At 37.8% G+C, this 18,203-nt stretch overlaps 1 protein-coding gene across 1 annotated transcript in view; it reads right to left on the bottom strand.

Moving 5' to 3' along the window:
* Window positions 1-5,781: 5,781 nt before the first annotated feature.
* The window catches only part of LOC105282113, a 28,788-nt gene continuing 16,366 nt past the window's right edge, over window positions 5,782-18,203 (bottom strand). Inside the window, exons 3-6 of the mRNA XM_011343845.3 lie at window positions 8,329-8,585; window positions 7,558-7,621; window positions 7,100-7,348; window positions 5,782-6,643 (exon numbers count right to left, since the gene is read on the bottom strand). Coding sequence (XP_011342147.1) covers window positions 6,278-6,643; window positions 7,100-7,348; window positions 7,558-7,621; window positions 8,329-8,585 — 936 coding nt within the window. The 3' untranslated portion in view covers window positions 5,782-6,277. The remainder of the gene's footprint in view (window positions 6,644-7,099; window positions 7,349-7,557; window positions 7,622-8,328; window positions 8,586-18,203) is intronic.

Here is an 18,203-nt window from a genome sequence, read left to right as displayed (position 1 = left end):
AATGTCTCATCGGATTTAAATTTAAAGCTTAGCGATTTTGATCGATCCCCTTATTACTTTCGATATTGTTGATAAGGTTTGATCTAACGTAGCGCTAAAAAAAGCGCCGAGAATTCAGCGTATACCTTGATGAAAAGAGAGAGAGAGAGAGAGAGAGAGAGAGAGAGAGAGAGAGAGAGAGAGAGGGAAAGAAAGAAAAGCGATCTTAAAAACATCTACATCTCCTTCGCTCATAATTGCTTAGATTGACGCTCGTAGCTTTCGCGTGTAGCTGCACGATCGATTAAATCTCGTTGGAACGAAAATTGTACGTCGTCGAATTTTGAAGCGAATAGAATTCTTCGTAGGATACTGATGAAATATTACTAATGAGATGTTCTCCGAGTTAGATTTATTTCAAATAAATTTTAAATATAAATATACTGTTTTATGATAAATGGTCTATTTTATATTAGTTTAAGTAATCTTGGATTATATTTAAAAAGAATCACGTCGATTCTTCAGTTCTTCAAAATTTGACGACTCGATCGCAGCATGGGCGATTTGTACAAAACACATTTACGTATAGAGAACCCGTCATCTAAGCGTTATGCTAGATAAGAAGTTTTGACTTTAGTCGAGGATGATCATAGGCAAGACGAAACACACTGAAAGTCGAATTGGGAACATACGAATTTTCTGAAGACTAAACTGACTCTATCGACGTTAGGTGAAAGAGGAGACGAAGGCTGAAGTGCGAGGATGAACCTTTGATGTTGTATGCATATTGTGCGCGTGTAGGGCGCGAATTGACTTGATAACTGCGTGGAATTTGGTTTGTTGGCTCGCATTGTGTGCACATATGATAATAATTATACGCTTAATTAATTACTTCCATCTTATTGCTTTGTCGGCGAGCGCTTCTAACTTGCTCGCGCGCAATTGATACACTCGAAGTTTTGGATTCAAATAATTTTCTTTGCTGGTACGCGGGAATAAAGCGTAACAATTAATTAATGCTACCTGTATTAATAATTAAACGATTACTGCTTCTACTAACTAGTTTGTCGGACCGTGTGCACGCGGATTCGTGAAGTGACAGGATTAGGAGACCACTTTTAGCTTCGAATAGCGGATTGGAAATTTCGGAGCTACTTATTAGTCTAATTCGATTTTATACGATGTGTGCGGGTGTAAAATTTTAGCGAATTTATTGTGTGTGGCGAAATCGTTTGGCGACGATCGGTTTGATTGTCGAAACGATGGATTGTCGGAACGATCGAGAGATCTCTTCGAGACGACAGATTATTACTGTTGACGTATTATGCGCGAAGAAAACTCTTGATTGCTTGCTAATTATTTGATTAATCCCATAGTACATGTTTGTAAAATAATTCTAGTCTCGAGTGCAGTCGATAAACGATGGTGATAAAATAAGTTCCATTATACAAATTCTTAAGTACTTATTAAGATAGGATAATTTACGATTAGTCGGAATTAAAGTCCACTAATTTTTTTGGATTTATTTGTCGCTTTACAGCATGCGATGCTGATAATGTGAGTCGTCGACGACGATTTCCCTCGTTCGTCCCATCGACGTGTTCACTGAATGCAACCCCATATGGTTGAAAGGTCCAAACGAGGATTCAGCACAGGCCTCAAGTGTCCTCGCAATCGAAAATACAGCGAAACGGACATTTGGCCAATGTGAATCCCTCGATTAAAATTGCGAAATGCCTGTCCTTGTATCGAGCCTTAAAAGCGTTCGCTGTAATATTGTTGGAAGTATAATGTGGTTCCGAAAGTATATCTATATAGCGAAGAGAGGAAATGAAATTGTAAGATTTGCGGCGGTATCATGTACTGGCCCAAACCGATGTGTTTTTTACTCTTAAATAAATATGCATTAAAAAAAGTTAGTTACAATAACAAATTTTATTAAGTCAGTAATAATTAAGAATATTCTAGCGACACACTCTCGCATCATTAATTTGTAATTCTCTATGGTTGTTTGAGAATGCAGTATGGCTTCTTTTATAAGTCTGTCTTACTATAATTATAAAAAGGCAAAACAGCGTTTCTAAATACATGTTAGTGGCGCATAATTTCTTCAATACCACATAATTTGAACTTTTCATGCATGTATTACGAGAGATTATCGTCGATTCGGGCCGGCTAGCGGTTGTGCAAGATCAGATGCAATTTCGTCGCGTATGTAGGAATCGTATCGAAGGACTGATAGACTTTGTGCACGTGCGAGCGTCCTTGATAATTCCCTTTTGTGGCTGGTTCGTCGGATCAAAGATTTCTCTGTATATTATCTATATTATCTGTCACACAAAAGAGTGGGTTCAGTGTCACTCACTGATAAACGTGCAGAAAATATTTCAGCACACGGTAAGATGCCATGTGTACTACTCGTGATCCATTTGTTTTCCTTGAAGAAGAGAACTTTATTTCACTATTGTTGCACTGATAATGAAGAAAGAGCGAGGGAGAAAAAGAGAGAATGTGAGAAACAGAAGAATATGTGTAAGACATTGCGTTGGATTGTGTCAATCACGTTGCTGTTATCCGATTGTCTAATTGTAATAATCGCAAGGTGTGAGTGCAAGGCACAGATCAAGAGAGAAAAGGAAGAGAAAATATGTGCGCGTGTGTGTGTGTGTGTGAGCGAGCGAGTGAACGTAAATAAGTGGAGAGAACGCAGCTTGCGTATAGTACGTGCAGTTGTTCAGAGACGGAATTGAGACGTCTAATTAACAAGATATTGTAAATTGTTCTATAGCAAATGAAAAGCGCTACGGCCGTTGCAGCGCGTTCCTCGAGAGTCCTCAAACGATCGCGACGAGGACTACTCGCTCCTTGTTCGAACGTCGAAGTAGAGTATCCCGCGAGCGGGCAGAAACTCGATGAATGTTTCAGTGATTTTCGAGGGACGAGATGCTCTGATCGTTTCAATGTTGAAATGTCAATACTGTGATGTTATCCCTTGAAACTTAAACGAGAAAGAAGTATATTCCCAGCCCCCGACACGTCCCACCTACTTCTTACCTATTCCCTTCCCCTCCTGAAGAGATCCTGAACGAACCTCTCCCTTGAGAAACCAAATATTTCTATTATTGTAGTTCCGCATAGCCCTTAAAATAGCTAGACTTTAATCGTATTTAATGTAAAAATTATTATTGTTACATCTCAGTGATTCTCTCCTTTGCCAGTGATGTCTCGGAGAGATAACAAGCGTAAGAATATGGACAAGCGAGAAAGGATAGCGACTACATCGTCACTGTAGACGATCGCTTCTCTCCCGCATGTCACTGGTACCCGAATTCCTACATTTGTCGCATTTGTAAATAAAATTTTTATCATCACATGACGCCGACGCATTGTATTGTTCCCTGTACAGATCGTCCCCGACCAATTGAGAAGTATTTTAATGATGTGTATTCGAAAAAAATAAATATGTATATTAGAAGTATAAAGAAAGATATTTGATGCAACGGTAGATAAACATTTTTAGGCAATAATGTAATTATTTGTTATTGACATTTTTATACTTAAAGTGCAGAAAGCTTCCATCCCGAGACGTTGAGACGATTTGCAATTGATTTCGTGTGCATTAATCTTTTATCTTAAGTAAAACTTCTCCTTTATACTTTTTTTTTAGCACATCATCAAGAAAATAACGCAGTTTGAAATCTCTAATAAAATATTTTATCGCAAAATGTCATAAATTTCGACGCTTTGTTATTACACATATAAGGTGAAATAAGAACACGGACATAAATTCAGGACACATATATAAATCATTATTCGATACTCTCTCCTATAAAATATAAACGGACAATACAAAAAATATTTACACTCTACGTAGGTACATTAATTCAATACAATGAGTGCGGCGTGGAACCATGTCGCACACCTTCGCTGACGACATACATATCAAAACTTCTTGTACAAATGCACATTCAGCTGCTGTGTTCGATGCGCGTGTTACTCTATACTTTTATATACGTATCGTACCGACTCTTTGGCAAAATAAAATATTAAACGCACAGCGCGGCGACAAGGCATGAAGTGATCTTCATTCATTTCCTCCATGTGGAAACGAAGAAATCACCTGATTCGCCGTTATCGGATAGTAACTCTCAAAGTGTTTCGCACAATTTCACATTAAAATTGTTTTACAGTTGATCAGCTTTATCGCGACAGAATTGTCTGGCCTCGCGAAAGCGAAAGAAATGTATTTGCGATTGATAATCATGAGCCAGCATGTCTAACGTCTTCTAAGTTATATTTCCTATAATAAGTGATTAAGAAGGAACGATATGTATATATATATGTACTACTGAAAGTGGTTATTACAATTTCTCACAATAGTGCTAATTAAGGCGATAACAGTGAGTGTTACTTAAATATTTTCCTCTCGCCCGTAATATTTACATGCAAGGAATTTCCAGTATCCTGTTTGGCCAAATTGCACAAAATTTTGGGTGGACGATAGGAATTAACAATAATTTAGAATCATTTTTTCGTACGAACTTAACTAAACACCTTACATTTTATATAAATAAATAATAATACAATCTTTTTTGACATTCGCGATTTTAAAACCTGCTATGCCTAACTTTTAGATTATGCAATTACACGGGTTTATCGATATTGTTAAAATTTTTTCACAAGTTTATATAATTTATATAATAAAAAGATAAAACAATAATTCTCAAGATAATATAGATATTTCTTTTGCGAACGTTAAACGAATGTTTATAAAAATTATAATAATCAATTCAGGCTTGATGAGCGCCGCATATTTCTACGAATGCAGCACATATATTATTTATTTTTATGTATATGTATATATACAGGGTGTCCCGAGTTTTAACCGACAAACTGCGGGAGCATATTCTACTAGTGGAAATAAGAAAAAATTCTTATATCGAGTTTGCTTAGAAATGCTTTATTACAAAGTTATAAACCAATATTGAAAAGAAATATGAGATAAGTAACAACGGAACATAGTGTAGAATTTGGAAGGTCGAAGATGTTTATGTTATGTGTATTCACATGTACCAATTTTGATGGAAAATGTGCTACTGCAGTTTCGCCAAAACAGCTGGATACAGTTAGACGGTTGTCCATCGCACTATGCTAGACAAGTTAGAAACTGGTTAGATGAACATTACGCTCATAGGTGGATTGGTCGAGGAGGACCGGTTTTCTGGCCTCCAAGATCGCCCGATTTAACGCCTCTTGATTTTTATTTATGGGCAACTTTAAAAAATAAAGTTTACAGTACAGAAGTAATCTCGCTTGAAGATTTAAAGCAACGAATTACTAATTCAGTTACTGAGATGCAACAAAATTTTCAGGAATGTCGTACCGTAACAAATTCTGTACTACGTCGATGTCTAGCTTGTATCGATGTGCAAGGACAACATTTTGAAATGCGTCACTAAATCATTGCGTACATAATTTTTATTTTTGTGAAAAAATCCGTTGTTACTTATCTCATATTTCTTTTCAATATTGGTTTATAACTTTGTAACAAAGCATTTCTAAGCAAACTTGATATAAGAATTTTTTCTTATTTCCACTAGTAAAATATGCTCCCGCAGTTTGTCGGTTAAAACCCGGGACACCCTGTATACTACATGTATAAAATTTCCTACGTCTACCTTTGGTACAAATTTCCCTCACTAACTAATTAATATCGTAAATTCTCTTTGTTCAACGGTGAACTTTGCTCACCTTCAATAAGCCGAAATATAAGCTATAAATATTGCCATTTAATTCTTCTTCACCATTTCATTTAGAAAACTGCGACAGATATACTGAAATAAGACTAAGATTCATAGTGATTTTTAATTGTCATAAATACATTTAGTGCACTCCTTAACTATTATCCAAACATCTTAATACTCAATCGAAAAAATTATTATGTTCCTCTTTGATGTAAATTTTCATGAAGAAACAATGTGCTGTATCAAGCAAGATTAATCAAATCAAGTAAGAAATGCATCCAGTTAAAAATCCATCAGCTCCTTTCTAACTCAATAAGATTTGTTTGTCGATCGATACTGCGCACAGTACTGAAGATCTAACTCGCACGCGAAGACAATCGCTACTGAATAATCACGACGCATGGTTCTTCGTGCTTCCAAAAAGCCTCTGGTAACTGTAACCGTTTCGCGAGACAAATTTTCGCGATCAATACAGTAATTTGTTCGATTTTTATTTATGCAAGTTCATGAACGACTCGGCTTACTTGACAAGCCCTCTTGATAAGCATGCACTCTTATATATAAATATAATTTTCGTAATCGGCGTAGGAAGAAGCAGTCAAGTGCTTCGATGAGAGCGGCGTTGATGGAACGCTTTGCGGAAGCTGCATTCGCTGCACCTGCGAACGATCCGGGGTGTGGGGCAAGACAATTCGCGGCGATTTATTGATGGAACCTAACGACGAGTGATGTTGATCTCGATGAATGTTATTGTTGTTATTGTTGTTGTTGTTTACGATAACGCTGGTTTTTCCAGCAAGATGATGCAAACTCAGATGATTGTTATTGTCAATCCTCGAGTTGTAATGGGTAGGAAGAGTATCGCGGAGATCCAGTCTCGACATCGCCATGGTGATGCTCGAATCCGACGCCCACATGCTCTGAAACGACATCGATTGTGTAATGGATTTGACTTTCTATTAAGCTCTTATGAATAATTCCGTCGGCGGTGTAATTATGCGGATTGCATTCGACGACTACGATCTCTTTGTTTGAATGTGTAATACGTTTCTCTGTTCTGTATTGATCGATCAGTAGAGAAGGCGCTGAAGATGACTCACGAGGAAGATATCATGTCTTTGTAAGTAAAACTTTATAAATGATCATCTATGCATTTTTCCCACGGAAAATATTCCTTCAAGATTAAGAACGTGATAGAATATTACATTAAATTTCTTACTTTTTCTAAACTCTGCAGTAATTATCATATAATTACTAAATTTTAGAAATTAGAAGAGTAAAGTTTTTGTAAAAATATCACATTAAACATATTTGCGCAAAACTTTAAGAAGATACGATTTATACAGCAATCAGGCACTAAATGTTGCGTGTAATACCTTCCGTCTGTGTTGATTATAATCTGGATTGCGCCTAATACGAAGATGTCGATCCACGCTTGTCCAGCGTTGTGTAACCTTGAGCGGGGAATCATCAGGATGTAATTTCCTTTGGTACTCTTCACCTTCGCAGACCTCGTAGAGAGAGAACTGCTCCACTGCTTCCTTGGAGCTGTAGCAACTTAGCAGCATCTGGATCAACTCGTCTACGGTGGTCTGCTCCGAGACCAAAAGGCTCTTGTACTTAGACTGCGAACCGTAAGCATAAAATTATTCAGTGAAGATTGCAATATTTTTAAAAACTTTTTTATTATAACATCTAAATGAATTCTATAATACAGTTCATTCTAAATCGTAATTATTTTTTTCTTAAAATTCTTTATTAAAGTTTAGTTTATTAATGTTAAAATGCAGTCTGTTACGCTTGCTTATTTGTGGAAGAAGAAAAATTTATTTACCCCGGACATGAGTGCGCTGTCGTATATTTTGACGAGTCCGCCACGGCGCGTCTGCAACGAAAACCTGCAAACGAGACGGAGGCATATGTAAGCACATAAGTTTATGCACCAGAGATTCTGCGACACTGGTAGAAGTCGGTGAGTTTAAAGGACACGAATGAGCATTACTTCTACATAAAAGCACCGGTTTGTGCCGAGAGACAAATACTGTCGTCCTGTGTTACGTGTACAGTCGCACGCCGGAAGTTCCAAACTACCAAGAAAACATCAGTCGCGTCGGAATTCCTTAGTAAATGGATTATTCTTATCATCATAATTATGGTAACTCTATTCTTTTCAAAAGTTAGTAAATTGTAATAATTTTTTCATTTACCACAGTACTATATCATGTGATAACTGAGACATATTTATATTGCGTATTTAATACGAATCTTCGTGGAATCCTCAAAATGTCCTATGTGCTTTTTCAATCTACGGTGTTCACGATCAAATGCTGCACCATAAAATTCCGTAAATTCTATGCTGTTTCGTAAAATCAGATAGCCACGTTCCCCGAGAATTGTATGTAAAAAAATTATAGCGACCCACGCGCGACCACTTGCGTCCAAGAATTATATCAGCAAGCGACGCGCAGGACATCGGCCATTGTTAGCTCGTGCCCAGAGGTTCGCGGGACGTATTTACGGTCACGAGCCCTGAAATTATGTCACGAAGCCGACCGAAACCGATGAAGGGCCAGTGGTCAAGTACAAAGGCAGACAGGGAACGTACTTGGAATCTCCGCGAGGATGGCAGGATTGTAAGACTGCTGGTCTCGCGTCCTCGTCGAGCGGCAGGATGGTGCGCACATTGGCTCTCCTCACAGTCACCTCCATGGTCAGATAAAACAACCGAGGGTCACGGTGTCTCATACGATACTTATTCAAAAGATTTTGCACGACCTCGCGACAGGTCGTTTCGTAAGTAATGCTCAAGGTCTTGTATTCGATGTCTGGCCGCAAGCAATTGGCATAGACTTTGATGGTGGTCTGCAACAAAAATTAGAAATTTTTTCTATAAATATTCAGAAGTATATTCATATTATTAATAGTTATTTTACTAAGATCTAAACAATTACTAATAGTGTTGTAAAAATGACATATATTATAATATCGTTACTAAAAAATAATTGAGAAACATGATATTCGTGATAATAAATATTTTAAAAAAGTACACTCTTTTGGAGGGATAGAAAATAGTCCTTTTCGGGTTAAGTTAAATTCAGTAGCAACAGGAAGGAAGACGTCCTGTTTTGATGGCATAGCGGCACAGCAAGAAGTTCCAAAGACGCGAGTCTTGACAATTAGTCCATAATTAACTCGGAAACCGGCGTTGCCCACGCGTGCATCATAAAACGCTATCAACCCTTCAGATACGACTGGTTATGAGGGGATACGTACACCAAAAATAAACCAGACACCAGATCACCCCGTTCGCAGATGCCTACTCGCATGCGTTAATATTCATATTAATATAGCATCTTTGCGTAGACACTGCGTTAAAATATAATTTTGTCTGAGATGAGAATAAATAATTTTATCAGAAGATATTACGATTGAAATTAATTCTGGTTGAAATAGAAAAGTTATTAAATGCAATTATGATGTAACAAAAATATACAATTAGCATTTCACGTCTTTTAGGAACATATTAAGAATTAGGAGTTTTTAGCAAAAAATTGAAATCACGTCAAATATACCTGAATTATATCAAAATCTCTTTGAATTATATAGGTACATTAAAATTCTGAAAATAAGGTGCTAACTTTACAAAAGTTGTCCAATTATCAATGTCACACAAATCAGCTAAACGTCAGCTCTGATGTCGCGAGCACATGTTTACACGCGAAGGGTCTTCCCTTGAAACACGAGTTTTCGAGACTTTACGAGCCAGTCGTACGCTTTTATCACCCTGTCGAAAGTCTTTTGATTCGAAACGCGCTTTACAAGCGCGCACAAGCATATGATTCGAATGTGCCTCTATACTAATCTGCGGAAGGTAGTTTCGCTAAAGTATAAATCGAAATCATCGCAGGAAACCGGAACTTGAATTACGAAATCCAGCTGGCCCCGTAGGGATCCGGTTAAGCCTGTACCGTGCGAATTAAACACGTTTCGACGACAATCGTGGGATTACGCCTTCAATGTGCTTATTACAATGTCAACAATGGCGCTTATTGCATACTGGCGCAATCGCATATTAAGTTGAGGTTACTGTTACATTTCGCCTTATTGTGAAATGTCGGAATTTTCGAAAGAAGATAATGCTGGTGTGCTGGATTTCTAAAGGAAATGATTTGCAATATTTATGAGATCTACTGTAGGGTTCTTTCTAGAAATAAGCCAAATTTTTAGACAGATGTATAAATACCATACGAAATTATTACAACATATAAAAATATATCAATTTCGTTCTACGCGCATACTTGTATAAAAGGAACGAATTGAATGGATAAACTCGCTGCGGAATTCCTGATGGAGTTTTACGACGACCGAGAATCGATAGGGATATATCGTAGCTGGGTCTAACAAGTACCATCCCAAGAAAGCCGAAGATACACAACGTTGGTTTAAATATACAACAGTGCGGTCTGACTGCAGAAAGATTTTCATCTCACGAACTGTGTGTGTTTTCTCTCTGTGTATAGATGCAGCGAAATTTCTGATTCAGCAGTTGAAATTCCAATGCGCTTACTCATTATTAATGCCATTTACGCAAATTGCTTTAGTACGCGTGCACATTTTTTTCCTTAAACATCTTTCTTAACTGGACGCGGATAAGAGGTGCAAAGATCGTTATGAATCATTGATTCTGAATTCATATGAATGATGCTTCCTGTCCTTTTGTTAAGTGCTGTATAAGACTAAAGATAAGGAGAGAGAAAGTATCATAAATTCAATCACCTTGCAATAAAATTGAAATAAGTAGAGATTTTTTAAAACAACTGTTCATTAACGAACTCACTGCGTTAAAAAGTACATCGCAGACGATCTCATAATCGAGGGATCGTGTTTTCATCTGATTGGCGGCTAATGAAAAGAAAAATATTGCGATAGGTGGAAGATGCGAGTGTCAAAGCAAGGCCTGCGCCTCATCAGGATCAGAAAGGACGCATGACACGCCGTTACGAGGAGTATGCTCCAATATCTCACACCCGGTTATACGAGGGCGGACAGAAATATGCCTCGAGATATTTCGGTGCGGCACTTTTTTCGAGTTAAGAGTATTGCTTGGCTCGTGCGATTGACACCCTCGTCAGAAACACCGCCTTAATGATTTTTATCACCGTGAAAACTACCGTCACAGTCTATCTAAGTTATATTATTATGTCAGGACTTGTAATGAGCGTTTCGTTCTACGAAATATATTCCTCCTATCGTCTCGAAGAGTATCAGCGTGCAACTCACCTTGCATAATGTGATCAATGATATCATCGTTACTGCTTATAATAGCGCACATAAAGGAATTTTGTGATAACGTGCAGACTGGCTTTGTGCCCTTGATTTTACGTTACAGCTGGTAATCGGATGCTGCATGGAGTTCTTTGCCATTGAAATGACGTGATTCGCTAACTTACGTTAACTTTGCGATACGATAAGAAATATTAAGACAAACCTTTTCAGCGATCTTTTAGACACGTTGCATATTTATCCTCACAGTTATTGTGATATTATTGTATGCAAAGAACATAATAAAAACTCTTGTTATATGCATGTATTTTAAATGTTATGCATGTTTTATTCCATACACACATACTCTTGGTTTTTAAAATTTAATTTATTATCTTTTAAAACGAATCATAATTATATATTAGAGACAAGTCGTCCGGCGACTTCGTTTTTTTTATACTCATTAAGTCGGGACAAGGAAAACGGTTGTATTTTTACACATCGCCCTAAAGATTCTGTAAATCGAAGCCATAATGGGGCAACCACATTGAGGAATTCAAAGAAATGGAGGAAGTCCCGAAACTTAGCCGTTAATGCGCCATATCGAAAGCACGATGTGACAAAAAGTGGAGCGCAGAATAGAATAGTGGGTGCCATATGTCACGGGATGCCGTCGTAATGAGGAGATCCAATTTAGCTGGAATCCATAAAAATCCCATACTTGCTTCTTTGCGAAGGAAGAACGCATGGTTGCACGCTTTAGGACCTTCGTGCCGTTAACTGCACATTTAAAACCGGTAACTCAGCCATTGCCCTTTTTTTTTGCTTCTTACTTCCCACCGCGATTCGTCCTGTTCTGCCTGAGCAGCGCATTGAGGTTCTAAATATAGTTGTCTTTATCGCGAGCTTATCGTTATCGGTAGCTCGGTTCTCAGCATTCTCATTGAAACGACACCCGGTATACGTATCATTTCAGAGCAAGGTAAGCGACACCTTTCAACGGAAATGCTCTTAAACGAGTTTGCCTCTTTCTAATTAACAAAGTCTTACTGCTGTGTAATGACGTTAAAATATTTATTCTAAGACGGAAAGCGCGTTGAAGTGAAAACATTTTATGAGTTCTCTTAATAATTTATTATTTCTTATTAGTCGACAAGAAATACAGCTAATCTACCTTGACGATCGAACTGTATTCGACGTATTTAAAATTTTAATTTAGATTTTTAATATAAATATGAACGTCTATTTATTCTGTAACAGCATGTATTAGGTATAACTAGGAGATAGTGCATGATGTCTGGATCGTTGAGTTTTATTGTTCTCAATGCGTGTTGTCTTTCGCATGTCACCGTCTATTTATAATATTTATTCTTCGCTCGATAAGAGAGAGAAATCGACTCTGACGCTCACTATGACAAGTTAAGCGATAAAAAGAAAAATTGTGCTTGAGGAGATAACAGGCCCGCTGTATTTTATTAGAAGATTGCAAAATTAATGGACGAATTATAAGCAATGAATTGCATGTCGCTTGGACTTTTAATGATGCCAAGAATAATGCGAGGTCGTGCTCAATTGCTCGCAACGTGATAGTGTCGAAAAAAGCAAATTATGGGCCTGTTTGCTTTCGCATGGGACAATATACTGCAGATATCCCATATTTCGCATGACCATCCGACAATACTATGCTTTAATTCGCTGAAATTGACATATGTCATCATCATTTTCAAATTCTTTTAACAAGATAAAAACTTTTAAATAATGTGCATCATAAATATTGATACACGCGCGTATGTATATATTTTAAATAGAATCTATTGTGCATTCATAATTTTTTATCGATATCTAAAAATTTCAAAAACAGTTTTATTGATTAATATACAGTTATAATTTATCGATTTTATCTTGTTAAGGTATTAGAATATCGCGAACACCCTGTACATTCGGCATATTCGAGATGGACGGCGTACGTTCATTTCCATGCAACTCCACGTAGCCCATGAACAGCAGTTTCAATGGCTACCATCGCGTATTGGTGTCCCAGGTAGGAGTCTACTGCATAATAAATTTCTTATCCCGACACTCCATTGAGTCCTGCGTCTCCTCTTTCATGCGTGGCACGTGCTTTTCGGCCCTCAGCTGCCATTTTTCCTTACAGAGTCTCCAGGTACCGTCGTTACTCGAGCACGTGTTCCCTCTCGTTTATCCTCCCAGCTTCCGGTTGAAGAAGGGTCGCGAGGATCGCATAAAACAAAAACTCGCTTCCAAACGGGGAGGAGAACGTTGCTCTATACTACGTTTAAAGATGCTGGATGTTGCGCGAACAATTATTCGCATGAGATGATCCAGCGAGCGTTACATTGCAATTCAAAAGCGTGAAACTGACGTTTCCAGAATCGCCGGGGCGTATTATAGCTTTATTTTATAGTCTTTCTGCTAATTATCATTCTTTCTAGTCTTTCTTTCATGCTGTTGTTTTTATACTTTAACTGATACTGACATATCTGAACTTAATTTCATGGAATAATACAGATCCAAGAAATTTTAATGTGTTAAATGAAAGGGCAGATGCGATAATTTTTATCTATATGTCTAATTGAAAAATATCTATTTTTGCTTATCTGTCTTAAGTTACGAAACCGATACCCATCGACACCTGCAACACGTGGTAACAAAGACCTGCTGATTATATATAATTCGATCGGTATATCGTGCGACATCATCATCAGCCACTTTGAACGTTGTGAGCAATGGAATTTAGAATTTCAAATGTCACTGGCTTTAATTAATCATGACATGAATTGTAATAATAAATGGCCTTTCACATTGTTATTAGTATGTGAGTGATATCGATATAATACTGTTCTTAAAATTAGATAGTTGTAACTAAAACTACCATTCGGTACATACTCATTAACATGTACTTACTTATTAACCACAATTAACAAATCTAACATTAACATGTAATTTTTTTGTAATTACATGAGATTCCGACAAATTGTTCGTTAATTAATCCCACGCGATTTATCCAGAACGCAATCATTAAATTCAGGATTTCATGATTGAGCCGAGCACAATCACCACTCTCTCCGTTTTCTCTGATCCCACGTAAATCGTCCTTTCAGGATCACCTGCTGATTCAGCGATCCGCGAGATTACGTGCCATGCGGATCTGCTGAGAAACCTCTCGGCAGATATCTCCTGCGGGTTCTTACTTTCGCGCCACTTTCCCGGCGCGAGACAATGCTCGTCACGAAAGCCATGGGAGGCTTAATTATTGCCGAATAAAGCACACTTCGCACGCTCGGTGGAAAAGCATGTGACTGGAAAGGTTTCGTGAGGTTTCCAGTTGACGGTGGTTGGCAGAACGTCGCCCGTGTGACTCCTTCTCCTGTCCCAGGAATCGTCACACGGTCCGGTTTACATAACTCCGATCTATAATAGGAATAACTGTCGCGGGTTGGGTAATGAGCTCGTCTCCGCAAGTACGAAGATACTAGTCTACTAGTCTGGGAAATCACGTTTCTCGCGCTGCAAGAAATGCGAATAGTAGAAACTCAGTTCTACTATCATTGTCCAATGAGAGCTCAAATAATCACGCTTGCTAAGACGAGAAAAGGAGAAAGTATTAACTAATCGTTTGGAAAAGGAAATTACTCCGTGTTGAGACTTTCATTAAAGTTTTATTAAATTCTATTAAATTCTATTATATTCTATTAAATTCTAATTAAATTAAATAAATCATTAATTTATAATAGTATTATGTAAGATGGTCTCTCAGAATTTATAATAAGAAAATAAATTCTAAATTATTTTACGTTTTAAGTTATAATATATGTATATTACATAATAATTCCTTCTTGTGAAACATTGCAATAATTATTTAACTTATTTATGAGTTAACAAGAGAGACTAATTAAGGGTAGCATGTCTGTTTCTTTACGATGCCCTTATCTTAATTGGCACACATAATTTGAGCTTCGCACAACAGACTCTTATATCTTATTTTTTCCACTGTGAACCGCCTATCTGCAACTAGCATGAAGGCGCCGTTTTTCACGGTTCCTCTGGTCGGGAAGAGAACGATGTTAAATCGAGCGTGCCGAGTTCAACTGCGGAGTCTCTGAACCCGACGCTCTGAGGTCAGGAATTCCTTGGGAGGGTCAATCACTGTCACTTGCATTGCTCGAGTGCAACATTTCGAGCAAGTCGATCGCGATGTCAATAACTCCACCAATTTAAAGAGATTTTATAGAACTCCGTTAAATAATCTTTCTCTCTCTTTGATATTGACTTCTAAGCTACAATGATGATCAGTAGAAATTGAAAGACCATAAAACAATAAAAACCATGGATACCAGTTTTCTTTTTGCTCAATATCCTTCATCCGTATGAAACGGAACCAGTAAAACCGGGATATTACTGCAACATTGCGCGCGGTTTATGTTCTATTTTCACGGAACAGTAAACTGTTGCATTTAGGTTATAAAATTGAGGATACCACATCGCATGAAATTGATGGCGGTAATAATGATGACGAGGCAATGGCATGTAGTGTGGGTCAAGATTATCTTCTGTGATCCCCTTTTATAGATTACCGTTGTAACGGCAGATTTATCCACTTCCACCTTATCGATAATGCTTTCATCGTTTGTGACAATGCGTTCATCAATTTGGATGATAGGCTTGTCAAAGAAAATTGTATAAAGAAAATAGATAGTGATTGATTATATAATAAATTAAGTATGTATTTTGGTTTATATAACAGATGTTCGATGATAAATTTAGCAGAAGTTAATAACAATTCAAGATTACCATTTTCTGTGTCAATCTTTCTCAAACCATTTTCTATTTGCATTATATATTATTACGTTTAAAAAAGTAATATGATTTCTCCACTTTTAAGTTTGAAAAATCACAATTAGGGACAACTCGATTATATTTTATATTTTAAATGAAGTTAATACTTACAATGAAATCTGTACCATTCTCGAATTACTATCGCAAAGCTATGCCACGTGCACAAATATGATAGAACCGTCAATCAATACTATATTTACATCTCTGACTGCACGTTGCATTCGCATCCTGATAAGAAGCCATTCGCGAAGGACCACACACAAGAGCGCGTCTTCTCGAGTTCGCTCAGAGGATCCGGACGCGTTCAGTCGCGGGTGTTCGAGTAGCTGACAATTGACACCCGTTTCCGGTCCTTCCAACGACACAAAGGAGCTGCCGATATGCTCGAAAGAGAAAAGGGGGCACGTGCCCTCATCGCGTGCCCTGCTTTTACACGGGCGTCTCTCGTAGGACGTCCCATGTTCCTCGCAATGTGTTCTCGGTACACAGAACATAATACGGTCATGCTGGAAAGCTTTCTTCCTGCGGACGGCGCCATCCTATGCAAGTTTCTTCTGGAGCCATATGGTATCGGGGCTTCTTCCTCTCTGCGCAAGATGAAAGCGAAACCGCATGTTGTTATTGCTCACTGCACGCGCGAGTGCACGCGCGTGCCGTCGCGAGGATGCAATTCGCGTGCTAGACGTGCCATGAGCAGCCCTCTCCATAGCCGGATGCTAAAGCTCGAGCTCAAATATTTTGTAATCGCCGATTGATTTTGCAATCGGAAATATCTCCGAATTCCGCATACGCACTTTATTTCTGATATTCTCATTTCAGATCGATTGTAGGACATGCCTGCAGATTTAATTGATAAACTGATCGCGATACCTCGCGATATTAGCATTTGTGTGCGATTCTGATACATTTGATATCTAGATCTAAATTCCACATCTGTTAATGTTAAAGCGTGAATTGATCAATTTAAAAAATGCACTTATAAGAGATATTTAGCTCTATAATGACCAAGTCATCATCTACTCCAGCGAATTGATACTAATGTCGCATGTGCGACTACATTATGCAGTAGATAAATTGGATAAACGCATTATGCAACAAGTTGTGCGGAAGCGCGAGCGATCGAATTAAGTGCGAAGATTACTACGTAGAATTTCTTGAAGCGTGTAAAAAATTTCCGTCTTATTCCTGAGTTTAATCGTTTCTTCATTTGCATAGGATTTTTTAAATAATTTTTTATGAAATGCTGAGCAAATTTTATTTATATTTTTCAATTTTTTCTAGCATTTGCTTTTTAAATATTGATTAATTTTTAAATATTAAATTATTGATCAGTACATAATACAGTTGTTTACATAGGACTCCACTGAATTAAGTTGTGACGGTACCCGGAAGAGAGACAGTTGTTTTACTTCCATTAGTTTTTACATGAATGGCAGAGGCTGTGTGTAGTATAGGCCGACGAAATATGGATCCTTTTCGAGTTTACATCCTGTCGCTTCTTGAAAAGCGGAACGGACATGGTGTCGCGTGCCGGCTACGCGTTTTTAAAAGAATAAGACAGCTGGGGAAGTCTCTCTTTTGCGAGGAAAGTGCCGCCACCCATTCTTACTCGTGAAGCGCTCTTCGAAAGGTACACCAAATGTTTCTTTTTTTATGATTAAGCCAACGAATGTTTCTTATAAGGACAGCGATCCTATATTTTATTATAAAATAAAAGTATCGCTGAAAATATATAAACTTTTATGAAATGTAAAATAGAAGGAAATGGAAGTAGGAAAACCTATCAGGAAATCCTGCTCTTTTACGTAGTTCGTATTTTGTTATGCACGAACGTTATCGTGTATTTTTAATCTTCAATTCATTAACTTGCTTTAAAAAATAATTACATATGCATGCCGGATATAGCTTCTTTTTGCAGGATACGCGAAAGCGGCGCTTCCCTGGCAACGTTGCCAGCCGTAAGCAATTATGCGGACGTGGAATGTTGCTTTGTATGCACTTAATGCAACAAGTCAGTAACTTTCGTAAAATGAATATTTAAACGCACCCACACAGCTCGATTGAATTTGTCGAGAATAATTTTATCGTTTATCTTTTAACTTGATTTCTCCTCGAGAGATGAAATAAAAGGATTATTTACATGCTTTCAAGCATTTTGTTTTGATTACTTATACTTGAGACCTGATGCGGCATATTAAGAGAGCCAGGAGGTCGGTGACAGACGGTTACAGGTTCGTATAATTGGTTCTTCCTCTCCTGCTGATTGTTTTAAACGAGAACAACTCGACCAACTTTAAGTCCCCCGTTACCACCAACACGCGCGCGATTATTAGCGACACACAACCGCCTCGCATGGAACGC

The sequence above is a fragment of the Ooceraea biroi genome, chromosome 7 (genome assembly GCF_003672135.1).
Source record: "Ooceraea biroi isolate clonal line C1 chromosome 7, Obir_v5.4, whole genome shotgun sequence".
Lineage (NCBI taxonomy): Eukaryota > Metazoa > Arthropoda > Insecta > Hymenoptera > Formicidae > Ooceraea > Ooceraea biroi.
Note: the sequence above shows the minus strand (reverse complement) of the source record. Positions and strands in the feature narration are given on the sequence as shown.